Source organism: Ornithorhynchus anatinus, chromosome 4, assembly GCF_004115215.2.
Source record: "Ornithorhynchus anatinus isolate Pmale09 chromosome 4, mOrnAna1.pri.v4, whole genome shotgun sequence".
NCBI lineage: Eukaryota > Metazoa > Chordata > Mammalia > Monotremata > Ornithorhynchidae > Ornithorhynchus > Ornithorhynchus anatinus.
In genome coordinates, this window is record NC_041731.1 from 35,939,703 (window position 1) to 35,966,444 (window position 26,742).

Here is a 26,742-nt window from a genome sequence, read left to right on the forward strand (position 1 = left end):
AGGAGTCTCTAACTGGATCTGCTGGGCACCTGCTTCCCCCTGCAGACACTGGGACCACTGGGCAGGGAGAAGGTTAGGCGGAGGGCTAACACATTCTTGAAAAGGGTCGTTATTAGCGTGGGGGCTGGGGCACGGAAGGAAGCCAAGAGGTGGGGGGAAACAACCCCTTCTAACCAGGGCCCTGTGGGTAGGGCTGTCGTGGCCCTGTTCTCCAGGCCGCCAAGCCCGGGGTGAGCCAGTCTGTTCTCCCCGGACCAGCCTGAGCGGACCGGAGAGGGGCACCGGAGTTGGCCAGGGCTCCGAGCGCCACGGAGGGGATGCCCGTGCCAGCAGTGAGACACGCCCTGCCTGTCAGGAGTGGATAATGCCGGCTCACTAATTCTGGAAAGAACAGACGCGTCCTCCATCTGTCTGTGGCACATGACGCCGGCCTCCTTAGCGAACGTTTTTCATTTGCACCTGAGATCATCCCCAGAAGATCTGAGCTAGGAGTCACTCTCCACATATCCCCTCCTCCCTCTGTCCCCACGGGGTTCGGCTCGGGAGACGTCCTTCCGGCCCCCCCCACCCCCCCGTGCCTTGATTCTTCAGAACATCCATCCGGCTCTGGCCGTCTGACCGGATTCCAGTTGGTAGCCAGGAGACCCCGGACCCCTCTCCCCACCCACTCCAGAGTCCCCTGTCGAGAGCCAGGGACGCGGTGTGCCTCCGACAAGGCCCACCAGTTAGGCCGGTGAAGGAGCGGGATCATTTTCCCGGCTCTGTGAAGATCGGGGGGCGGAGGTGTGCGTGAATGACTAAAAAGTGAAATGCCTTCAGGGCTCGTTTTTATTATGACTCTAATTAAGCCCTTGCCAATTTGTGTGGGGCTTTCTCTTCTCCTCATTGAACACCATATTAATATCAATTTGATGTCTAAAGGCTTCTATCTCATGGTTGAAAAGGGCTCTGCCTGTCACAGACTTTGGAGAATTCAGATTTTTTTCTTCCCCTCCTCTTGGTTGTTTCTAATCACCTTTAAGAAGCTAGAAAATCAAATTTCTTTCCTGCCCGCTGGGTTTAGTCTTTGAAATTGGGCAGAGTGTTTCTCTCTCTGTCTCTCTCTGACTCTCTTACTTATTCTCTCTCTTCCCCTCCCCCACCCCCCCGACAACCTTCCTGTGTTGTGTCTTCCATTAAAATACGAAATGCACAGTGTGGAATCCTGCAGAGAAATCCAACTTGTTGGACACCAATGATGGCGATACTTAAACTGGGAAGTAGGATTCTGAGAGAAGAGTTAGGGATAGCAAGGCAAGAGTGTAGTTTCGATTTGGAATGGAGTCTACTGGATTTGAAGAGAAGTTGGTGTCTTTTTCTCTCTTTCTAGAGGAGGTAGTGGAGGCAGAGTCGGGGTAACTCTCAGAGCAAACTCTGAGGCAAAGGGTATGTTGAATTCCAGTAAATCACTGCTGCAAAAATACTTCGTACAGTGCCAAGCCCCTGATTTGTGAGACCTTTTCTACATTCTGGAAATAACCTGAATTATCTTCAGCTCTTCAGATTATAGGGGTCCTGTCTTTTTAAAAGAGTATCTGTTTGGGGGATTTTTTTTAATAGTATTTGTGTGCCAGTTTAATAGACTGTGTGCCAGTCACTGCACTAAGTGCCGGGGTAGATACAAGAAAATCAGGTTAGACTCAGTCCCTGACCACGTGGGGCTCGTGGTCAAAGAAGGAAGGAGAAGGATTGAATCATTTTACAGATAACTGAGGCACAGAGAAGTTAAGTGACTTGCCCAAGTTCACCCAGCACACAAGAGGCGGAGCAGGGATCAGAACCCAGATCCTCTGACTCCCAGGCCTGTGCTCTTTCCTCTAGGTCACGCTGCTTCTCTCGATGCAGAGAGAGCTTGGAAAGTACCGGCCAGTTTCGTAAATTGACAGACGGAATGCCAATTCTCTTGTGTGGGGTGGATGACCATGTCTGGAGTCAGATAAAAATCTAGTTACGCTATGTGGCAGCTGCCTTTCAAGGGAATTTCCACCCAAGGGCTGTTTCATCGGTTGCCAGCGTGGACCCAAATAGCCCTTAGTAGAGGCAGAGTTCCTCTCATCAGTGGTCATGGCCTCTGCTACTCCTTTAGGCACTTCATGTGGTGTGGTAACTGGGAGGTGGCTCTTGGGGATGGATATGATATAGCTCGGGATTGGGGAAGATTTAGAGCTAGTGAGGTCAGGGAAAGAGGAGGAGGGAGAGGAGGAGGAAGAGCAGGAGCAGGAGAAAGAGGAGCAGGAAGAGGAAGAGGAGGAGCAGGAGGAAAAGGAGGAGGAGGAAGAGGAGGAGAAGAATGAAGAGTAGTAGGAAGAAGAAGAGGAGGAAGAGGAACAGGAGGAAAAGGAGGAGGAGGAGGGAGAGGAGGAGGAGGAGCAGGAGAAAGAGGAGGAGCAGGAGGAAAAGGAGGAGGAGGAGGAAGATGAGGTGGAGAATGAAGAGTAGTAGGAAGAAGAAGGGGAGGAAGAGGAACAGGAGGAAGGAGGAAGAACAGGAGGGAGAGGAAGAGGAGGAGGAAGGCAGGAGGAAGAAGAGGAGGATGAGGAGTAGTAGGAAGAAGAGGAGGAGGAAGAGGAACAGGAGGAAGAGGAGGATGAGCAGTTATAGGAAGAGGAGGAGGAGGAGGAGGAGGAAGAGGAGGAGGAGAAGGAGGAGGAGGGAGAGAAGAAGCCCAGTGTTTTCATCTGGTAAGGTCCAAGCCTGCTCCTGGACTGCCTCTTCCCCACTGCGTGGCCTGACTTTCCTTTCTTTTTCCCCAACGAGGGCGCCCCGGGCCATCGGCTGCTGCCCCCGTGCAGGTGGGCACCCCGCTACCCGCTTCTGCGTTTAACGGCAGCACAGAAGGTAGGCGAGGAGCGGCCTTCCGTCCAGCACAGACTCCACTGTTGGTGCCCCCGGGGGAGCCAGTCCTCAGATTCGGCCGTAGCCGGCTTAGGGAGGGGCAGGGAAGGCCACCCTGCCGTTCGTCTAGTTCAGACTGCCCGGTCAGTAAGTCAATCGTTATTTATTGAGCGCTTGCCGTGTGCAGAGCACTGTACTGGGCGCTCGGGAGATTACAGTAGAACAATATAACAGGCACATTCCCCGCCCACAACAAGCCGGGGCTTCGTTCTCCATCCTACCCGAGGTTGGAAACCATCCCTTCGGGTTTAAACCAATTACTCCCCAATAACGGGAGCCTCGGGGAACCCGTCTTACTGGACTGAGAGGAGCCCGAGCAGGGGCTGACCATCTCGTCCCATCAAGCAACGGTCCTCCGTGATGCCAACCTGGAGGGTGGAGCTCTCGGGGATCACAGAGGTCTTGCTTAATGTCCTCTGAGGGAAAAGTAGAGCTTCACTTTGGCAGGTAGCTGCCACTCTCCATGCCCGCAGGAGGAGGTTGGGTTGGCAAATGCCTATACCTAAGTTGATTTGGCTCTTCCTGTAGAGCTTCGGTCAGGAGATACCAGGAGGCATCATTATTCATGTAGTCTCTGGGTTTCTGATGCCCAGTCCCAAGGATGCAGGAGGCCTGCCCTTGGTAACCCCTAATACCTCTTACTCCACATCTGCTCAAGACCTGACTGACCCTCACCTGGCTGCTAAGGATGGAATATTTGCTGCTGGGGCAACTTCCAGGCAAAGACCAGGTGCTGGTATTCTGCCGGATCGGGCAGTCAATCGAATTTATCGGGCACTTACTGCCTGCAGAGCACTGTACTAAGTGCTTGGGAGGATGCAGCATAACAACATTGGAATAGCTCCTGCTGCTTTTCCTTGCTGGGGGGGCGGGGGGAGAGAGAGAGAGAGAGAGAGAGGAGAAAGGATGGAGTGGCTGCCATTTGTGTTTTCCCTGGAGGTCTGCCGGGTTATGGTGAGAAGAGGGGAGAGGGAAGGGGAGGTGCAATTACGTGTTGACTTTAAGGGGGTGTGCGACTCTATAAAGTAGATATAGAGGTCAGGCTGTTAGAAAAGACTTACCTCTGCTCTCCTGCCAGAAACAGTCTGTAGAAATCAAGGGGTGGGGATTCAGGCCTTAGGATGGGGGTGGGGGGCAGGGGGTGACTTCTCCTTAGTCGAATCCTTGTTTGACTGAGCACCACCCCGGGAGGCCTCACTTAGAGCTGCCTAGTGCTGTCTGTTGTTATACTGAACTCTCCCAAGCGCTTAGTACAGTGCTTTGCACACAGTAAGCACTCAATAAATGTGATTGAATGAATTAAGGGTGAAGAGGGGGCCATTGTGCAGGAGGAGAGAGACAACAGTGTGGGGCGGGGGGTGCTTTCTCCCTGTTTAAGGCTCTGCTCCGGGAGCAGGTGTGGTCTGGGAGAATTTTCCTGCTGTATCCCAGGAGGGGAGTGGGCTGACTCTGAGGAGGGGAACATTTCAGAGTCCCCTGCCTCCAGGTATTTCTCTGGCAGGGTGGGCCCGGCTGGAGGAGCGGCCCGGTAGCGGTCAAGGGGAGAGGAACAGGCCCCGGCGGGGTGAGGACTGCGGGTCTTTGGTAAAGTCGAGGCAGCGGGGAGGACAGCTGATCTTTTCTCCCATCCTTTCAAGCGACTTCTTCGCAGGCTGCGGCCCCAGTGGCGGCGGGCGCCTCCCAGGGGGGACGGTCAGAGCCTCCCCAGGACAGGCCAGGTGAGGCCGTCTCCTCAAGCAGGGCCCAGACACGCCTCTGGCCCTACCAGCGGCTGGGGCCGGGAGGCCGGGGGGGACTAGGACTCTGGACTCCTGGGTTGCCCAGGGAGGTCAGCCTCTGACGGGCTCTGTGGCTTCGGGCCCGACTACCTCCTCTGGATCAGTTCTCCGAGCCTCGGTCTCCCCATCTGAAAAATGGGGAGGATCAACCCTGCCCTCTCCCCGCTTCCCACAGAGGGGCAGAACGGCTCCTTGGGGGTAGGTCCCTGCAGTCAGGACTCGATCGTCTTTAATAACGGTGATGATAATGTTGGTATCTGTTAAGCGCTTACTACGTGCACAGCACTGTTCTAAGCGCTGGGGTAGACCCAGGGGAATCAGGATGTCCCCCGTGGCTCACGGTCTTAATCCCCATTTTACAGAGGAGGTCACTGAGGCACAGAGAAGTTAAGTGACTCGCCCACAGTCACACAGCTAAGTGGCAGAGCCGAGATTGGAACCCATGACCTCCGACCCCAAAGCCCCTGCTCTTTCCACTGAGCCACGCTGCTACTTTTAGGCCTGTGGGAAGGTGAGCTTTGGGATGAGAAACTACCTTAGGCAGGACGGAGTCCGGGGAGGTGCTACAGGGGGTGAAGCTTGGGATTTCTCCCCTCTGGCAGCCGTCCTCTGAGGGATCACCCCTCCAGCTCTTCTTCTCTGGTGGGTTACTGTCTCTTTCTGCCCTCCGTCCCATGCAGCCGCCCCCAAGAGCAAATCAGGGCCCTCATCACCCTCTGCTGGGAGGAAACGGGCAGAGCCAGGTACCCGCCGTGGTGTGTGGTAGCTACTTCCGCTGCTGTAGTTGTCTGTCTGTCTGTGCAAGTGCATTAGAGGAGGCCTTAGTGCGACGGGAGGATGGGCGGGTGGGTGGAAAAGCGGACCTCCGCTCGCCGAGTCAAAGCAGCACGGCCCCGGGATCTTACTGAGGCAGAGTCGGTGGTCGGGGACGCGGCCTTGGCTGTTGAAGGGGTGCTGGGGATTTTTTTATGGTAGTCGTCGAGCGCTTTCTGTGTGACGGGCTCCGTCCTGAGTGTGGGGTACGTACAAGCTAGTCATGTTGGACACAGTCCCTATCTCGTATGGGGCGCCCAGTCTTCATCCCCATTTTACAGGTGAGGGAACTGAGGCACAGTAAAGTGAAAAGACTTGCCCAAGGTCACATAACAGACAGGTGGTGGAGCTGAGATTACAACGCAGGTCCTTCTGACTCCCGGGCCTGTATAGCCAGCTCCGCCACTTGTCAGATGTGTGACTTTGGGCAAGTCACTTAACTTCTCTGTGCCTCAGTTCCCTCAGCTGTAAAATGGGGATGAAGACTGTGAGCCCCATGCGGGACAACCGGATCACTTTGTATCCCCCCAGCACTTACAACAGTGCTTTGCACATGGTAAGTGCTTAACAAATGCCATCATCATCATCATCATTATTATTATTATAGCCACTAGGCTACGTTGTTTTTGTCCTGGATTTCTCCCAGGCATGCTTCGTGACCTTTCCCAAGCTCGTCGGCCACTCTGTGCCTGGACTGACCACTCTGAAAGGGGAGTGGGAATCCGAGAACCTCTGGCTTGGAGATTCCTCTGTGATGGACGCTAGCCTGCTCAATCCCACCCCCTCATCCCACCTCCCCCCACTGCCCCAGAGAGTGACCTGTGAGATTAGTCCATTGGCATAAGGGAAAACCTACCCCAGGTCGGCCCTGGCCATCCCCGCCCTGGGCTCCTACCCCACCTGACCAAAGAGCCCCTCTCTCATTTCTGCAAGCTGCCAAGATCTCAAAACTTTTCCGCCTCAAGCCCAACTCTGCCCAGGTGGTGCCCATCGAAACGTTTAAAGGTAAGAAGGAGTTGTGCGGTGGGGAAGGGAAAGATGGAGGTGAAACAGCAAAGCCAGGGCCCTGGGCTTTGCCTTTCGATCGGGTAAAGGAACGAGTAAGGACGGGAGAGGAGGGAAGAGACACTGGCTGACCTGTAGGCTTCTGAGGCCGAGATGGACACATACAATAGTTAAGCAATTTCAAATTCAGTCTCCCTCCCTCCCCGCTTCAACCCTTGCTCCGTCTCTGGGGAGCGGGGACTCACCCGTGACGTTCCGAGGCCCCTTTCCTCCCAGAGGCAAGCGGTCTGTGCTGTCAAGGACGGGTCTGGCGCGGAGGGCAGCTTCCTGAAATAGTTCTACCTCCAGGCTGGCCTGGTTCTCCAGGGAAGGCCCTAGGCCTGGAGTCTGGTAAGTCAAGTTAGTACAGCGTGGCTCAGTGGAAAGAGCCCGGGCTTGGGACTCAGAGGTCATGGGTTCGATACCCGGCTCTGCCACTTGGCAGCTGGGTGACTGTGGGCAAGTCACTTCACTTCTCTGCGCCCCAGTTACCTCATCTATAAAATGGGATGAAGACTGTGAGCCTCACGAGGGACAACCTGATTACCCTGTATCTACCCCAGCGCTTAGAACGGTGGTCTGCACATAGTAAGCGCTTAACAAATACCAACATTATTATTATTATTACAACACCGTGGACCAAGGTAGGGAGAGGAACGTGATTGACTGTGGACACTCAGGGAGGGCCTCTCTCTGGGTTGGCTGTTGGGGCCCAGACAGCTTTCCCAACACTTCTAGATTTATATCTGGTATGTGGGGTGAATCAGGAGGCTTACTAGTGGCCAGTTGCCCAGAGCGCCTCCAGAACTTTGTTAAAGCCTTCATTACTCAGGAAGGAGTGGGGCAGTTAAATTCCCTCCAGGTGGGCTGGGTGCTAAAGATCCCCCAACCAAAATGTCGGGGACAATCCAGGATCTGCTGTTCACGGCCTGGAATTGACACATCTCCAAGATCAGGTAAGAGCCACTGGGACCAGCTGATGTCCGTTCCCCTCCGGAGATAGAGGAGCATAGGAAATACCCCCTCAAACACCTGTTGCCTGGATAATGACTTTACAAGGTCTGACACTTCATGTGGGAGGTGACTGTCCAGTGTGAGGTGACCGTCCAGTGTCCTTTCTTTCCAAAACAGCCGTGGGGAGAAAAATCTCATCTTGCAGCATCTCACACGCATGAGGTCTGCTGTTTTCTCCTCCCGCACGATCTCCTGAGTGTATTTTTCCTCTCGCATGCTCTCCTGCGTGTGCTGCTCCTCATGCCTGTCCTGCGATACATCCTGGGCCTTGCCAGCCATTTGCCTCCTCCCCCTTCCAACTTTCATTCTTCACCTCATTCTTCTGCCCGGGCCCAGGACCCGAGTCCATCATAACGACGGAGTGTGTGAGACTTTCGGGAAGGGCTCCGCCCCAGACGCTCGGCGGTTCGAAAGCCTCCCCTGGGCAGAAAGGGCAGGTGGAGGTTTCCGGTGCCACTCTCGGGCCTTCAATTCAGTTCAACAACAGCATTCATCTAGTGCTCACTGTGTGCGGAGCACTGGACTAAGCGCTTGGGAGAGTTCAAAACCATAGAGTCCCTGACCTCAAGGGACTAAGGATGTCCCGTACCCCCGATCCTTGGTCAGCCCGTTCTCCCGGCCACGGGGAACGTGGTCACCTCCGAACGTCATCACCTCTCTCACGCATCCCCTGCCTCCGGACGGGTTTTTCCGTAGGCCTTCGGTCCCTGGCAGGGCAGGATCCCTCACGGGGGGGGGGCCCGGATCTGCCTTGAGAGCGGAGAAACTCATTCTTCCCTCTCCCTCTCCCCCTCTCTCTCCCGGTCTGCCCCTCCAAGACTGCGAGTGCTACGGCCACTCGAACCGCTGCAGTTACATCGACTTCCTCAACGTAGTGACCTGCGTGAGTTGCAAGCACAACACCCGGGGCCAACACTGCCAGCACTGCCGTCTAGGCTACTACCGCAATGGCTCGGCCGAGCTGGACGACGAGAACGTCTGCATAGGTAAGGGGGGGCGGGGGGCCGGGCGGGGTCGGGCCCAAGCGGGAAGGGCAACCCTAGCTGACCGAGGAAGAGCCGCAGGCGGGGACGAACAGGTCGCAGATGAATCCGAAGGAGCTCTGCAGCCCCCGCGGACGTCCCCCGCCGATCAGGTGGAGGGGCCGGCTGCCTGCGGAGGACCAGACCAGAGAGAGCAGAAAAGCTGGGGGGGAGTGGTGAATTGGGGGGGGGGGGGGCACTGCTGAGCGACAGCCGGGCCCATCCATCAATCCGTCGTAGCTATTGAGCCCCTACTGTGTGCAGAGCACTGGACTAAGCGTTTTGGAGAGTACAATATAGCAATAAACAGACACATTCCTTGCCCACAACGAGCTAACGGTCTAGAGGCCAGCTGCAAAGACCCCCCTCTTCCTCACTCACCCTGCCCCCCTGCAGCAGTTGATGGGGATAATCCAACGGGTTTCAAACAATATAATCCAAACATCACTCAACGTTTCCTGACCCTGGGCCCCGTGGACACAATCACAGTCAGCCGGGACAGGGTCTCCTGAACCTCGTGGGAGGGCTATTCCCCCTGCACTCCCTCCCTTCCCTCCAAGCCTCTCAGTCAGAGCTGCAGACATTACTATCCACAGACACGTGTTGTCCAGCTGTTGGGGACGAGGGGCCAGATGTGCAGTGAAGGAGGGGGCAGCTCACCCCCCAGGGTTGGGGGTAGGGCTGGTAGAGAGGGGCATCAAGGGGAGATAGAAGTCGGTGAGTGAAAGGTGCAGATGAAAGACGAGTGTGGAGCAGGAGGGCATATATCCGGTAATTGCAAGCACTTTGAGGACAGGAAACGTGTCTTATTTCCTTGGTACTCACCCCATTGCTTACTGCAGTGCTGAGCAGATGCTCAGTAATAATAATAATGCGGGTATTTGTTAGCACGGCTCAGTGGAAAGAGCCCAGGCTGGGGAGTCAGAGGACATGGGTTCTAATCCCAGCTCTGCCACTTGTCAGCTGTGTGACTGTGGGCAAATCAATTAACTTCTCTGTGCCTCAGTTACCTCATCTGTAAAATGGGGATGAAGACTGTGAGCCCCACGTGGGACAACCTGATTACCCTGTTTCTCCCCCAGCGCTTAGAACGGTGCTCTGCACATAGTAAGTGCTTAACAAATACCAACGTTATTATTATTATTAAGCCCTTACTATGTGCAAAGCACTGTTCTAAGCACTGGGGTAGATACAGGGTTTTCATTCACTCATATTTATTGAGCTCTTACCTTGTACGGAGCACTATAGGAAGTACTTGGGAGAGTAAGTAAATACCACTGACTGAATCGACGAGCTCTCAAGTTCATGGGGCTGAGCTGGATGTTGGGCTTAGTCGGATTAAGTGCCACAGTACTTGTACTTGAGCCACAGCTTGGCAGCCCGACCCCTGGAGCTGCCCTGCCCCTGGCTGGGGAGGGGTAGAAATCGTGTCCACGGATCTGGGGTCCCGGCCGGGACCGGACCCCAGACCCGCTGAGGTGGGGTGGGGGGGGGGGGCGGGGGCCGGCCCAGTGGGCGGGCCTGACATGTCTATCCCCCGTTTGCCCAGAATGTAACTGCAACCAGATGGGCTCGCTGCACGATCGGTGCAATGAGACCGGCTACTGTGAGTGTCGACAGGGAGCCATCGGCCCCAAGTGTGACGACTGCCTCCCCAGCTACTACTGGAGACAGGGCTGCTTCCGTAAGTGCCGGGCGTGGGGCAGACTGGGGGAAGGCCGGGGGGACGAGCCAGGAGGGCTGCCGGCCTGCCTTCCCCTCCAGCTAATTCCATTTTGGCACGGGACCGATCTAACAAAACCATCACTGGTGGGGACCAAGAGACAAATGAGAAGACAGATCCAGTCAGGGAGAGGAAGAGAGCTAAGGGGCAATGAGGAGAGAATGAGGGGATGGGTGGGCAATAAGAGAGAGAGGGAATGATGAAGTGGGTTGGAGAGAGAGAGCGGATGACGAGCGAGGGGATGAGGAGGAGAGAGGGGTCGATGAGGTGTGGGGACAGAGACAGAGTGGATGTCTTGGAGAGAGCAAGGGGTCGACAAGGAGAGAGCAAGGGGATGGGGGAGATGATGAGAGAGAGGGTATGATTAGGTGGGGGGATGGAGAGTGAGGGGATGATGAGTGAGAGAGAGAGAGAGAGAGGGGTCAATGAGGTGGAGGAATGGAGAGGGAGGATTACAAGAAGGGGGAAGACAAAGGGGAAGGGGGAGAGGAGAGAGGAGGGATGACAAGGGGGGTTGATGGGAGAAGGAGAGGGCCACATGAAGGGACCGGGGACAAGGAGAGAGGAAGATGGGGGGGGGGGGATGGGGAGAGGGAATGAGGAGAGATGATGATGAGGAGAAAGAGAGGATGAGGAGAGAGAGAGAGAGAATGGGGACAAGGAGAGAGAAAAGGGTCGAGGAGGGAGAGAGGATAAGGAGGGGGGATGAGAAGAGAGGAGGAAAAGGGGGGAAGGGAGAAAGAGGGGAAGGGAGAAAGAGGGGGAGAGAAAGAGGGGACAGGGAGGGGAAGGGGACAAATAGAGAGAGAGGGGATGGAGAGAGAGAGAAAGGGGACATGTAGAGAGTGAGGGGGATAGGGAGAGAACAAGGAGAGATGAAGGATGGAGAAGAGTGAATGGGGGGCTGAGAAGAGAGAGGTCTAGGTTAGACATAAGGAAGAACTTTCTGCCTTGCCAGGCTAAGACACATGAACAATTTAGCAAGGGATGCTTAGGCGAGACAGGATGGGGGGAGATTCTACTTTCCTGGAGATGTTAGATGACAAAACAGAGGAAAATCTGACCTGATTAACTTGGGTCTCCAGCAATGCTTAGAACAGCACCGACGTACAGTAAGCGCTTTACAAATACCTTAATAAACATCATCAGCGCGGACCGGTTTCCGTACCGGCCCAGCGGGAGGCGGGGGATGGACTCGATGACTTCGGAGGCCCCTCTCCAGCCTCTCGCCTGTTGGCAGAAACCCCAGAGTGAGAACTTTCCTCTCGCCCCCCCCCTCCCCCCCAGCCAACGTCTGCGACGAGGAGTTTCTGCTCTGCCAGAACGGCGGGTCCTGCTACCAGAACCAGCGCTGCCTCTGCCCCAGCGGTTTCAAGGGAGTCCTGTGCGAGCAAACCCGCTGCGACCCCGAGGTCCAGGACTGCCAGGCCGCGGCCTCCACGGCCTCCCTCAGCCTCGCCGCCCTCCTCGGCGCCGCCTTGCTGCTGCTGCTGCTGCCGCCGCCGCCCCCGGACCTGGCCCCGCTCCCTAGTTACTGAGCCTCGCCCGGGGGGCCCGGGGGAGACCCCGAGGAGGAACGTGCCTCCCCTCCACGCCGCCGTCCCCCTCGGGCGCACCGACCGCCGGTCTGGCCGTCCGGCCCCGCTCCGCTCCCGCCCCTCCTCGCTCTTGCACACGACTGCAGGAGGAGCAGCCCTCCCTGGGGGTGTCAGGAAGACCCAACCGTAGTTGGGAGCGGCACCGACGGGGCTCGGTAAACTACGGGCCGCCCCTCGGAGACGCTAGCTACGACGTCCACCCTGTCCCCCCCTTCCCGGCCGAGGGGTCACCTCTGCCGACCCTCTTCCGCCTCCTCTTCCTTCTCCTCCTCCGCCCCACGGCCCGGCACGAGACGCGCCGGTACGGGGGCCCCATCTTACCTCCCGACGCGAGGCTGCGGTTTCCCGTCTGATTTCCCGGTTTTCTATTTTCCTTCTTCTCGGAGGTTCCTCTGTGGGGGGAGAGCAGCCGGACTCCCCCCAGCCCCGACACCTAGAGGAGGCAAGGCGAGGCAGGGATTCCCGCCGACTGTCGGGGTGGCCCCTACTCACGCCCGGCTGCATCTCACCGTGGGTTCGGCTGAGCCTAGGGACACCGTTGCCTACAATCTAGTTGCTGAATTGTTTTGTATTCTCTCTTTGGTTTCCCTTTCGCACTCCACCAGGACCCGAGGCCGGAGCTGTGCTTGGTAACGAGGGGCCGCCTCTGTCCCCGTCACCCTCTCCCCCTCCCCACACCGCACCCCTTTCTCTTTCGCACGGGACATTCTGGTACGGGGGCGCCCGATGTTCTCCGCCGAGGTGATGTCGGGGGGCGGCGGTGGCGGAGAGGAGAATTCTGGAGGCCGGGGAGGGTGGGGATTCAGTCCTTTTTTTCAGGTAGAGAATTATTTTTGTTTGTATTAAATGTTCTATATAACAAAACCCCTCCCCCCGTCCCCCACCGGGCAGAGGGACAGTTTATCACGGGCGTATGGACGATGGTGTTATAATCCCACAGAGTAAAGCAATTATTAATTGCTGCTTCCGTTCTCTTTACTGGGCGCATTGTCACTGACCCGGCCGGGTGGCGGAGGAGGTTCCAGAAACCCTCTAGATGGTTTTGATTTTACAACGAAAAGGAAAGAGGGAAGTCGGTGGTCTTACGGTGGTACGGCCAGGTACGCGAGCAGTTGTGAGAAGATGCTGGAGCCACCGGGGTGAGGGCTGGGAGGGGGCATCACAGGGCACTGCTGCATCACCTGTAGAGAATCACTCTGGGCCAGTTTAGGACCAGATGGCTCAGGAGGTGGACGGGTCCATCTCTAGGGCTGGGCAGGGATTCGGGCAGCTCCTGAGCTGGGGCCCAGGGGTCCACCTAGGCCTGACCCAGCATCTGCGGCACACTGCTGCTTCAGCAAACCCACCTCATTAGGACTCCCGATTTTTGCCAACGCGGACCTAGCGAGGCGAGCGGGCTATAAATCACAGCCCTATCCTCACCTCGGCAGCCGCTCCCCCTCTCCCCCGCCCCCACGACGCCCCCCTCGCTGGGGACCGGACCCCGGTCAGGCAGTACGCTTCGCCTGGGGCCGGGAGCTGCCCGAGGAAGAGGTTCCTGAGGGCATTAAGGTCTATTTCCTTCTTCCTCCTTCCAGCTCCGGAAAGAGAAAGTGGCAGGACCACACAGCCCCCTACAGAAAGGGAGGGGAGTTAGGAAGAAGGAGCTTTATCTCCCCCTGTCAAGTCCTTGTCCTGTAGCTAGACAACACTTCTCTCAAAGAAGACCTCAATCTGCCTCCATCGTATTTGACCTCGCCTGAACCGTAGGTGGGGGCTCAGGTAGGTAAGGGTTCTCCCCATTTTGCAGATAGAGAAGCTGAGGCCCAGAGAGGGTGTGAACAAAGTAGGTTGGGCAGCAGCAATTTGGACCTGGATCTTCTGTTTCTCCAGAGGCTACGATGGCACCATAGGATAAGGGGGGCTCTGATTCAGCCCCTCCAAAGGACTGTCATCTACACATCCCCCTACACACACACAGATCAAGTTTTGGGGCTCAACTAGCCCAGGCCTAATCGGGGACAGCAGTGACTGAGGCAAAACCGAAAACTCCCGGGAGCGTGGAGGGCGCACATTCGCGAAGAGCCCTACGCCCCAGGGAGACTATTCCTCATTCCGAAGACTCCCGCCCTTGGGGATAAAACGTCTCCCTGCTGTTGGGCCCACAGCTTTTGACCACATTCACCTCTCTCCCTGCTCTAAATAACTGGGTTTCTGGGCTGGCGTTTATAGCCTTTGGCTTCCACTGATTATTGTTATGAGACATTTATATCGGCAAAGGGATTTGCCATCCATCCCCGGTCCCTCCTCCCCTAAGACCTCAGCGCGCCCCCTCACCCCTCTTTCCCTTCCACCCCCATGCTGGGCAACAGCCTCAGCCCCCGGGGAAAATAAAACTGGTTCATCTGTTGGGGCGGCAGATTCCTCCTTGTCGCGGGGGCAGCGGAGGGGAGTTTAAAAGGACAAGAGGGAAAAGGCTCTTTTTTCACTTTGAAACCACATTTTCTTTCTTTCTTCCCTTTCTTCCAAACCCGTGCTTGTTGTGGTCAGCTGCTGGAAACTCAGACTCCGGCTTTTCTACAATTAATTGCTGGCCATTCGATGCCCGCATTGGCTAATCCCTTTAAATTGCCAGGAAGCCGGGCTTCCAGCCCTACACCAGACGCGCCAGCGGGGCTGGAAGCGAAGAGATGGTCTTTTGCGCAAGGACAGCCCAGCAGTTGCCACCAACAGCTTGAAAAAGGAGGGGGGAAAAGGAAAGGGGAGTCAACAGCGGCAGGTGAGGACCACAGATGGTATCGGGCACGAGAAGACGACACCGTTGCTGACGAAGCGAGTGTCCCCCGACCCCAGCCCCCAACGCCGGCAACGCAGCTGGGGGATTTGGACCATTGAATTGGAAGTAGTCTAAAGGTTCATCGCAAAGGAGCCAATTTAAAGGGGGGAAAAACAGAAAATAGCTTTCCAACTGAGGCCCTTTAGGAGAGATGTTAGCAACACAAAACATAACCGGAAATCTGGGCCCTTCACCGCAAAACAAAGGCTTAAGAGTTCGAGAGACTTTATTAAAAAGACCTCTGGGAGTATTTTGGAGGGTGATGCCTAAGATTGCACAAGAGAAGCAGTGTGGTTCAGTGTGGTTCAGTGTGGAAAGAGCCCGGGCTTGGGAGTCAGAGGTCATGGGTTGAATCCCGCCTCCGCCACTTGTCAGCTCGGTGACTGTGGGCAAGTCACTTCACTTCTCTGTGCCTCAGCTACCTCATCTGTAAAATGGGATGAAGACTGGGAGCCTCACGAGGGACAACCTGATTACCCTGCATCTACCCCAGTGCTTAGAACAGCGCTCTGCACATAGTAAGCGCTTAACAAATACCACCATTATTATTATTATTAGGTGCGTTTTAAATATTCAAAGAAATGGAGCACTAAAGGAAAGCCCTTTAACCTCAAATGCCATCATAAAAAGAGAGAGTTTTTAAATTTGAAGGGGAAGCACACATTCTTTCTCCAAAATGGCATATAGAAGCATCAAACACATTTAAAAAAGGGCACAAGAAAAGCCTAATAGAATGGGGAGCTTTCATTAGTCATGTACATTATTTACATTATTTAATCCTAGTACAAATTCATTTCCAGCGTGGCCGTCCCGCAGCTTTGTGGATGAATCACTTTTATAAAACACATTTTAAACACACGCTGCATGATACATCATTCTGGAAAAGTATTTGGAAGATATACTTTCTCCATTTCCCTGAGTTTTTTCTAAGCTGCATACAGTATGTGAGAGGCTAGAGGTCTTTGGATGACCCACCATAAAGGCTGCTCTCAGCAGTAGCAACGTTATCCAGAGTTTAAATCTTTCATCGATTCAATAGCATTGAGGTACCCTGAGCACTCGTGTAAATATCCTTAAACTCTGCTGATTCTCCCTACCCCTAATTTAGCTCCCCGACTAGATTGTAAACTCTCTCAGAGCGGGGATGGTGTCAATTCACTGTACTGTACTTTCCCAACTCCACAGTAAAGCAATAAGTCCTCAGTAAATGCTACAGATAAGGTGCAAGGTACCGGGGAAAAGTACAATGATATTAACTCAGATAGTCGGAAGACTCTCGGGGAGTTCACAGTTTAAGAGTGTGAGGAAAGAGGTGGGGGTCCCAGACGCGTAGATACATTTGAAATGACTAAAATAGATAGAACAAAGATGATGAAAATAGTTCCAGCAGGGAGAACATTGAGGTAGAATGAGCAGCTTCAGAGCAGTGTGGGTAGAGCACAGGCCTGGGAGTCACAAGGACCTGGGTTCGAATCCCGGCTCTGTCACTCGTGTGAAGTGTGTGACCTTGGGGGTGTCGCTTCACTTCTCTGTGTCTCACCTACCTCAGTTGTGAAATGGGGATCAAGACTGTGAGTCCCATGTAGGAAAGAGACTGTTCAACCCAACTTACTTGTATCCACCCCAGCACTTAGTAGAGTGCCTGGCACATAATAAGAGCTTAATAATAATAATAATGATAATAATAATAAATGTGGCATTTGTTAAGTTTAAAGAATGCCACAATTACTATTATTGTTTTCAGGCTCGTCCTCGGAGTCAACCAGAGTCCAACGGCCACAGCTGCAGCTTTCCCCAAATTCTCAATTACAACAGCCTTCCCACTATTCTAATGTTCTGCAACAGGGTAGGATGGAACCCCCCCCCCCCCCCCAGGTGGCATCTGGGTCGGGGGAAAGGGGGAAAGGGTTTGGGGAGGGATCCACAAAAGCTATGTGCTTATTCTTTCCGTCTCAAGCAGGGCAGGATGGGACGGAGCACATTTCTGAAATTCTGATGCCTGTACTGGGAACCGACTTTTAAATAGCAGCCCACAAAACTTTCCCCGGCCTAAACATTTAACCGTAAAATTAATTTTCTGCAGCCTCATCCTAAAGAGACAGCAATCAAGGCTATAAGACAGAGCATGCAGGGACAGAGGTAGAGACTCGGTGTAATGAGCACCTTAGAGAAGCATCTATGAACCAAAAATGCCCATCATCCTTTGAAAACAGCCACCATCCTTGAAAAGATCCCGAATTTCATTAAGAAAGTACAGTCAGCGGGCCTCGTACAGCCTGATTTTCCCTTTTGAACTCAGGACAGGAGCGGGGGTGGGGAAAGCATCTAGAGACACGCAGAACAAGGTCAGGTCTCCATGGCAGGAAGGCAAACTGTGGTGTGGTCTTCCCTGTTTCCAGCCAAGAGCTGCGGAGGACAGTTTCACAAGTGGAAGCAAAGCAGGAGTTGGGAAAGGGAATGAGGAAGACCATTCAGAGAAAGCTAGGAATAAAAGGAAAAAAAGAGAAAGAGATGGGGGTCATCAGATAATGCCCTCTGGGGATTTCTTCCATTCAGGTGCAGCATTTGCAGCATTTGCAGCATTGTACAAGGGAAAGAAAGCAACACAGGATGGCAGGGCCAAAGTTATTCTGATGAACAAAGTTTAAAAGCAGAGCTCCCATGCATAACAACTGAGGGCTATTTCTTTTTCCTAGGAGGCCTCACCAGGCTGCTCCAGGAGAGATTGGCTTACAAGACATGAAGGTTGGTATTTGTTAAGCGCTTACTATGTGCAAAAAACTGTTCTAAGCGCTGGGGGGATACAAGTTGATCAGGCTGTCCCACTTGGGGCTCACAGTCTTCAACCTCATTTTACAGATGAGGTAATCGAGGCCCAGAGAAGTGAAGTGACTTGCCCGAAGTCACACAGCTGACAAGTCGCGGAGCCGGGATTAGAACCCACGACCTCTGACTACCAAGGCCAGGCTCTTTCCACTGAGTCACGCTGCTTCTCTACCTGAGATATGAAGGGATTCTTCTGGGGGTAAAAAAGTTGCCCTTGCAAGTTGTACACCACCATAAATTCTACTTTTTTATGATATTTGCTAAATGCTTACCATATGCCAGGCACTGTACTAAGCGCTGGGGTAGATAGAAGTTGTCAGGTTAGACACAGTACCTCTCCCTCATGGGACTCACGGTCTCAATCCCCATTTTACAGTTAATAATAATAATAATAATAATGTTGGTATTTGTTAAGCGCTTACTATGTGCCGAGCACTGTTCTAAGCGCTGGGGTAGACACAGGGGAATCAGGTTGTCCCACGTGGGGCTCACACACTTTTAATCCCCATTTTACAGATGAGGTAACTGAGGCACCGAGAAGTGAAGTGACTTGCCCAAAGTCACACAGCTGACGAGTGGCCGAGCCGGGATTCGAACCCATGACCTCTGACTCCACAGCCCGTGCTCTTTCCACTGAGCCACGCTGCTTAGCGCGGAGAAGTTAGCTTGCTCAAGGTCACACAGCAGACAAGAGGCGGAGCCGGGACTGGAACCCAGATCCTTCTGATTCTCAGGTCCGTGGTCTACCCACTAGGCCAAGTTCCTTCTCTTGAGCTACAACCGAAATTGAGTTTCCTCCTGAATTATTTATGTTTGAAACAATGGATAGTGAAGGCAGAAAGGGAGGAGAATTTGGTGATTTAAGAAATCTAGCTGTAGCTGGTGGTAGAATGCTACTATAAATGAAGTTTGCAGATGAAACGTTTTCTCTGTTGGACAGAGCAATCTACTCTTGTCAGATCCCTTGAAAAAGACATTATTCTCCCAACATGCAAATATACATATCATCTCCCCATCCAGCTAACTTGGGCGTGCAGTCAAATGAGTGAAACCCTCAAAGAGCTCTCTTGTCTGCTCAAGCTTTGTGTGCATTATGAGGCACTTAAGGCTGAGGTCACGAAACTGAAAAAAACAGGCGGGGAAATCGGGACACCAAGGGCAACTCCCCCTTCTTAAGTGATTGCTCTTGTAAAATCTATTACACTTCTGTAACCACATAGAATCATAATCGGCAATGGATCCCTTGAGCGCTTAATATTTGCAGAGCACTGTACTCGGTGCTTCTGACCTCAACCCTTCACACCTTATTAAAGCACTTTACCCCTCCCTTCTTCCCTCCTTGAGCGACACTTTCAACAGTTCCGTTACACGGTTTCTTCCCCATTACTTTCAAACATGCCTACGTATCCCCATCCTAAAAAAAACCCCTTCCTTGACCCCACAGCTCCCTCCGGTTATCGCTTCATCTCCCTTCTACCATTCCTCTCCAGACTTCTAGATTTTTTTTTTTTTTTTTTTTTTTTTTACACCCTCCGTCTCCACTTCCTCTCCTCCAGTTTTTTCCTTTGTCCACTCCAATCTGATTTCCACTCCTTTCACTCCACGGAAGCCGCACTCTCCAAGGTAACCAATAACCTTCTTCTCACCAAATCTGACGGCCACTATTCTATATCCTAATCCTCCTAACCTCTCAGCTGCCTTTGACACCGAGGACCACCCCCTTCTCCTCGAAACCCTACCCAACCTCGGTTCTCCTCCTACCTCGCCGACCGCTCCTTCTCGGCCTCTTTTGCGGACTCCTCCCCCATCCTCTGACAGCGGGGGGTCCCTCAAGGCTCAGTTCTGGACTCCCCTTCTATTCTCCATCTACACCCACTCCCTTGGAAAACTGTCTCCCGTGGCTTCAACTAGCGTCTCTACGTAGATGATTCCCAAATCTTTATTTCCAACCCTGACCCCTCTCCCTCTCTGCAGTCTCACATTTCCTCCTGCCTTCAGGACATCTCTACCTGGATGTCCAGCTGATACCTCAAATTTAACAAGTCCAAGGCAGAGCTCCTTATTTTCCCACCCAAACCCTTTCCTCCTACTGTCTTTCCCATCAGTGTAGACAATACGGCCATCCTCCCTAACTCACAAGCCTGAAACCTTGACGTTACCCTCCTCTCTCATTCAGCCCACATATTCAGTCTGTCACCAAATCCTGTCTATTCTATTCCACACCACTGTTGAAATCCGCCCTTTCCTCTCCAAACTGTTACCACGCTGATCCAAATACTTATCCCGCCTTCATTCATTCAGTTGTATTAATTGAGCACTTACTGTGAGCAGAGCACTTGGAGAGTACAATGCAACAATAAACAAATTCCCTGGCCACAATGAGTTTACGGCCTAGAGGGGACTGTACCAGCTGCATCTGCCTCCTCACTGATCTCCTTGCCTCCCGATTCTCTCCACGACAGTGAAGTCTAGTCTTCATTCTGCTGCACAGTTCATTTTTCTAAAAAAAATAAAAAAATTCACGCCCCTCCACTCCTCAAGAACCTCCAGTGGTTGAACATCCACCTCCAAATTAAGCAGAAACTGCTTTAAAGCACTCAGTCGGCTCGTCCCTCCCACCTCAAATCACTGATCTACTACAGCCCGGCCCACACGCTTCACTCCTCTTAGCACCAGCTTATTCACTGTGCCCCAATCTTGTCTACCTTGCCGCCGACCCCTTTCCCACATCCTCCCCCTAGCCTGAAACCTCTCCCTCTCCATATACATCAGACCACCGTTCCCCACACCTTCAAAGCCTTATTCAGATTACATCTCCTCCGAGAGACATTCCTCGACGAAGCCCTCTTTTTCCCTGGCTCCCTCTCCCTTCTGTGTCTGCGCGCTTGGATCTGTGCCCTTCGACCATTTGGTATTCGCCCCACAGCACTTACGTACATATCTATAAATTATATTAGAAATTATTTCTCTGTAGTCACATCTGTCTCCTCCTCTTGACTGTAAGCTCATTGTGAGCAGGGAATGCGTCTGCCATATTCTCCCGAGTGCTTAGTACGGTGCTCCGCACATAGTAAGTGCTCAATAAATATCATGAATGATGATGATGGTGGTACAAGTCGGTCCTGACTTGGACCTTCAACCCCCGCGCCCTCCATCGGGGTGAGGGCTCCTTTCCCTGGCTAGGACCAATTTTCCCACTCCGCTTAAAGGCCGAATATCCGCTTTCCTCCCGTCCAAGTTGGAACGGTGTAATTGGACCACCCGGCTGGCCACAGGCGATGCTCGTTACCTTAGGAGACGATTCCAAAGAGCTACAGATGACACGGGAGCAGCTGGGCCACTTTGAAACCTGCACAGTTAGCTGAAACAAACCCCGCCAAGGCAGCCGGGTGACACTCTTCCTTGTTAAATGTGAAGACGGTGCACTTTCCCTCCAACGAGGTTGGCAAAAAGAACAAGTGACGTGGCGCCCAGACCATACGACTGACCGCCAAGCACACAGAACTTCAGTACATCCGACGACATCCTTCGCTCATTAGGGCTCTGGTTTCCTCAGTTCCTTTTGCCCTCTTACCACCAGGCAGCCCAAAGGGGCAGATTCCGCTTTCGATTCCTGATATAGAGAAGGAGCGTGGCTCAGTGGAAAGAGCACTGGTTTGGGAGTCGGAGGTCATGGGTTCTAATTCCGGCTCCACCTCTTGTCAGCCGTGTGACTGTGGGCAAGCCACTTAACTTCTCTGTGCCTCAGTTACCTCATCTGTAAAATGGGGATCAAGACTGTGAGCCCCACGTGGGACAAACTGATCACCTTGTATCCCAACGCTTAGAACAGTGTTTTGCACATAGTAAGCGCTTAACAAATGACATCATTATTATATATGAACTGGCCCCCCATGCTCTCCTGGACTAAGCAAATTCGATTTCTATCTAGTCCAGTGGCTTTAGCAAATGAACTTTCAGCTCACTGATTTTTGCCCCCTAATTTTATTAACCTAGGTGGGAAAAACCATCCTTTTCCCCACCTTCAGAGCCTTATTAAAACACATCTCCTCCGAGAAGCCTTCCCCGACTACGCCCTCATTTCCTTTCTCCCACACCCTTCTGCGCCTCTTGCGCTTGGATTTATACCCTTTATTCACCCCACCCTCAACCCCTCAGCACTTACATACGTATTCATGTTTTTTTTATATTTATAGCTGGCTCCCCTTCTAAACTGTAAGCTTGTGTGGGCAGGAAACGTGTCTGCCAACTCTGTTGCACTGTACTCACCCAAGCACTTAGGCCAATGCTCTGCACATAGTAAGCGCTCAATAAATACCATCGATTGAGCAAACTGTGTACATTCGATAAACTGTGGGAAGGGAAATGGAAGAATACGGTCTAGCAGAAGCACACAGATGGGGCTACATTTACTCTAAAATCCACCAACGGGCTTATGGAACTGTCTTCCCCATGTCCCGTCCACCCTGACCACTGAGCAACCCCACCTGCCCTGTTGGAAAAAAGGTGCTGGAAGTGCTGAGGGGAGCACGGGTGCTTGGAAAAGAAATCAATTAATTTTAGGACCCCTTGGTTTCCATTGCCCGGGACCCTCCAGGGCCAATGTTGCGTTTACCTAATTTTAGCAAATATTTTTGTTGCTTTTAAAAACCATTCATTTATACTAAACGGGAATGCAAGATGTTCGATTCTAAGACTTTCCCCAAGCTGAATTCAATCGGGCCGGGGACAGGAGGGGTTCATTCTAAGAACTGCATCAAACGCTTCTATTAAGAGGGAAATATTCAAATAACTCACAAGCAGTTGTGCACTCACTCTACTGAAAGGAAGACAAATAGAAAACTGGAGGGTGACCCTATTTTCTTTCCCTTTAGGCTGTAAACCTCTTGTGGGGAGAGAACCTGTCTACCAACTATCTTGTACTGTACTTTCCCAAGCGCTTAGAATAGTGCTCTGCACTCAGTAAGAGCTCAATACCACAGATTAGTTTCCAGACCATAAAATTTTAAGTGCCATGAACAAAATGGTATTTGCTTTCTAGACTTGCTCAAAATAGCAGTGAAGAAGCAATACTCATGCAATCAACTGTATATATTGAGCTCTTTCTCCGGGCAGAGCACTGTACTAAGCGGTTGGGAGAGTACAATACAAGGATAAACAGACACAACACATTCCCTGCCCACAATAAGCTTACAAATCTGTTTAGAAAAACCCTTTTATCAATCATCAAATTAAGTGAAGATGCACACGCTGGCAGACTGCCAGTCTACCTGGAGGAGGAGTGTGTTGAGTATCTTTTTCATTACACAGGACCAGGCAGAAGCTGCTCGTTATCTCCGGCCCCTACCGCGCACCACACACCATAGACGGTAGCGGGTGGTAAGAAGTGCCGTGGAAATGAAACCGATGTAACTGGGCCACGTGGCGTCTTACACTTCACTAAGTAGACTTGCTCTACCGACTCCAGGTTCGGTTTACCAACGCAGGACACTGTCCTTTTATTCCCCTGCTATCACTCTGGAAACAATGCTCTGCTATTTATCACCAGGGCTAGAACAAAGCAACATAATCAGTGTGAGGAAAACAGGCTCAAGACTGAACTGAAAACACTTATTTATAGAGTTGTTGGGTCCCCGGCAGTAAGTCCGGGTAATTTGTTTTCTTGGAAATGGCATTTTCCCAATTCCGTGGGTCAATACGAGCAGTCTTAGCCTACGAGAAGCAGGAGTCGTGCTTTTCACTGACTTGGAGTACTGGGCTGCCTTAACAACGCTCACAGGTGGAATGCCACAGAAAATAAACCACGCTGAACCATTTCCAACAAAGGAATCGGGCGGCATCTGCAGGAGAAAATGAAGATTTACTGCCAGCTCTGCGTGATGAGACCTCCTGCGGCACTCGATTCCGCAACTGTTCCACCCGGTGGACCCTTAATAAACGTTTTGACAGAACACCTGACTTTCACCGTCATCCTTACCTAGGTCTCGGGAGCACTCAAGTCCCGCAGGCCAGAAGTATGAGCGGGACACTGTCTCTAGACGTGGGCACAGTGTACATCCGGGGGCCTGCTCCCCAGATTTAAAAATAGGGAAATTTACTTCAATGTCTGGATTCCAGTGTGAGATAAGATAAGCCAGGAGAAATGACAGTCCTGGAAATGCAAAGATCATCTGACCCCTCTGAGTAGCAAATGAAGCCGAGATACATAAGAATTACATTTAGCCTGCACTGGGTCAACTTAACTGCTCTAGCGGTTATTTTCTGAATCCCAAATTCATACTCCCCCGATTTACCTGCAAGAGCAGACAACTTTCTGCCAAATTCCAAAGACAATCTCTTATGCTATTTTCATTGTTCATTCTGAAAATATTTGGATGAGATGGCATTTCTAAAAACGGATCTCTGGGATCTCTGGCGACTCGAGTGTTCACTGGAATACAGTATGGGTCCCGAGGATCATCTGAAAAGTCTGCAACTGAGCTTTTCCTCAAATCGGAGGAAAACCCACTTCCAATCACGGTTATATTGTTTTCCTTCACTTTTTGTTCTCAAACAATAATGAAAACATCCAGATTTCCTTAGGAGACCCTGATAAGTCAGCCCGTTTTTGCAGAACTCCATCTATGCTAAAAGGGTAAAAGGGACCAGAGTCGGGCCGAGGGAAACTTCTCGAAATAACTAAACCCATATCTAAGAGTATGTTTGAAGTCTCAGAGATTCTCTTGCCACGTACTTCGCTAATCTAGGTGCCAGTGGGGCAGTACAGGCCCAGAAGATAAAATAAATCTTTAAAAACATCATCTGAAAATCAGGGGCAGAACTATTCCTCAAATCCCATCCCGAGTGACTGGCAGGAAAGTCAGGGAAAAGGAGTTTTCCATTTCCCTTTCGGCTTTTGAGACCATCTGCTTCTGTTGTTTATACCTGCCTTTTACTCGGTCTCCACTCTCTCCTAGTCCCCTGGGCAGTAATAAGGCGAGATCCCAAAGTAAGACTGAAAACATCCGAGGGGGAATTGAGGAAGACGCACAACCGAAAACAAAGCAGCATGAGCTTGGACGACGGTGTCTCGTTTAAAAATGCACACAAGCAGAACTGTATTCCGACTCCATCTCTTCCCGAGGCTTCTCTCGTGAGGTCACCGTGTGCATCTGACCCATCCTCAACATCCAGTGTCTTTACCCCCAAACTTGCATTTCGAAAGAAATCAGACTTACCATTGGTTTGGATTGTTGGGGTTTTTTTGGTGTTTTTTTTGGTTTTGTTTTTTTTTTTTAATATGAAATGCGCTTTTCTATGAAACACTGGGGCAGGAAAAAAAGCAACATCTGCCAGATCAAATTTTTACAAGAGTGAAGCTGCTTTGCTATACAAATGTACACATCAACATTTACATCTTTCACTTGTCTAGGTAGGAAAAGCAACAAATCAACATTTGGTTCCATGACTGCAAGGACACCCCTTTTCAGGCACGAATGCCTTTTGTAATCTTCTAGGAGACGGGAAAAAGAATTACCAACAGAATATGGGCTTCCACGGCCTCACGTGCAATTTGCCACATGTCCAAAGCATACTATTTTCTTTTAAAAAAAAGGCAATAACTGCGTTCTTATTTGTTAGTTCAGCATCTAAAAAAACCCGTTAGCTGCCCCATTTTGATACCGTTCTTTTGCCAAATGCTTGTAGGGTCCGGGGAAAACTTCAGCTAGGAAATTTTCCTTCTCTTTGCATCACTGTCCCGATTCTCTTGGGTGTCCTGGCCCCTGCCCGGGCGGAAGTCCTTTCTCGAATGAGAGCCCCGCTCCAAGCGATAGTCTCTATCTAAGTGAAAGTCCTTTTCTCTTCTGGGCGCCGGTTTCTCCTGCCCTCCTCCCCGAGCAGATGGAGTTTCTCTTCTGGAACCCTCCCAGCTTTGATGCCTGCTTTTCTGGGCGCTCGGGCCGGACCCCTGGGCCGAGGGCCGATCTGGCTGGGGGTCGCTCAGGGTTCTGGCTGCTACTCTCGAGACAGAGCGGTCTAGATTACTATTCCGGCCCGGGTCCGCTCCGGGGCTGCTAAGCTCTTGCCGGGGGCGGGTCGTAGGCTCCTTCGGGGGCCTCTCTTTGGCCGAAAAGTCTCTTCTCCAAGCCAATCTCGGGTCCCGGGGTTGATTCTGAGCGGGAGACGTAATAAGCGCCTTTCCCGGAGCAGCTTGCGTCGTTTCCTTCTGGCGGTCGGGAGGCAGTGGTTCTGCTCGGTTGGAAGTGCCGCCGCACTGAGGAGAGGGGAGGGAGGGTGCGATGGTGGGGCTGGAGGTGATCTTCTCCAAGCCCTCTGCCGCATCCTTTGGTCTCTCACCGGACAGGCCGGTTTGGGGTCGAGTTTGCTCTTCAACTGCCTTAACTGGAAGTTGCTGCAACACTGATTTGGGCTTCAGGATTCTAAGAACATCTTGCCTGTAGTTGGCTTCGCAGGTTCTAATGATGGCACCCCGCCTCTGAGCGTCTTGAATCAACTGGTTCCAATCGTTGTTTTCCTTAAAACAAAAGCAAGGTGGAGGGGGGAGAAGGGAGAGAGATTATGAAAGGGAAACATACATTCTTTGGGTACACATGGCCCCGTTTAACTACAGTGGTCACTGAACAGATCTACTCCAAATACGTTTTCAAGAGACCAGGGCTGAAAGGAAAAGCTGCCGTTATCTCATACGCTTCACTCCCCGGCCCAGACCCCGGGGACCCGTTCGGGTCTAATCCCAGCTCTGCCGGCTGCCTGCCGCGAGACCTTGGGTAAGTCACTTAACTTCTTTTTGCCTCAGTTTTCCTCCTCTGTAAAATGGGGATCCAATTAACCTCCTACTTGTACTGTGAACCCCACGTGGGGCCGGGACTGTATCCGACCTGATTAGCTTGCATCTACCCCAGCGCTCAGAAGACTGCTTGGCAGTAATAAGCACTTAACAAATACTATACGCCTCCTTCTCTCGATAACAACTTAGACGGTACTTGGGTGGTAACGTCCTACCAAGAACCACAGGGCTCAAAGGGACTTTGAGGAAATCCAACCATATCCTACGCTCTGGGCAGAACTGCACTTAAACCACCCCACAGGCCACTGTGAACTGACCCCAGAGGAGAGGGAAGGATCTCCAGGTCCTCTGTCCCTTGCCAACGGGGCTGAAAGCACAGCAAGGGCA

General features: G+C 52.4%; 2 protein-coding genes across 3 annotated transcripts in view; one reads left to right on the forward strand and one right to left on the reverse strand.

Annotated features, from left to right (window-relative positions):
- Positions 1-12,888, forward strand: part of NTNG2 (netrin G2) — an 87,748-nt gene extending 74,860 nt beyond the window's left edge. Inside the window, exons 6-8 of the mRNA XM_029063917.2 lie at positions 8,402-8,569; positions 10,155-10,289; positions 11,616-12,888. Of these exons, the coding sequence (XP_028919750.1) occupies positions 8,402-8,569; positions 10,155-10,289; positions 11,616-11,866 (554 nt within the window). The 3' untranslated portion in view covers positions 11,867-12,888. The remainder of the gene's footprint in view (positions 1-8,401; positions 8,570-10,154; positions 10,290-11,615) is intronic.
- An 11,902-nt stretch (positions 12,889-24,790) lies between these two features.
- SETX (senataxin) overlaps positions 24,791-26,742 on the reverse strand; it is a 70,675-nt gene continuing 68,723 nt past the window's right edge. The window contains exon 25 of one of the 2 annotated variants that reach the window (XM_029063101.2): positions 24,791-26,082. In XM_029063101.2, the coding sequence (XP_028918934.1) occupies positions 25,273-26,082 (810 nt within the window). In that variant the 3' untranslated portion in view covers positions 24,791-25,272. The remainder of the gene's footprint in view (positions 26,083-26,742) is intronic. The other variant, XM_029063103.2, reaches the window with a different exon arrangement.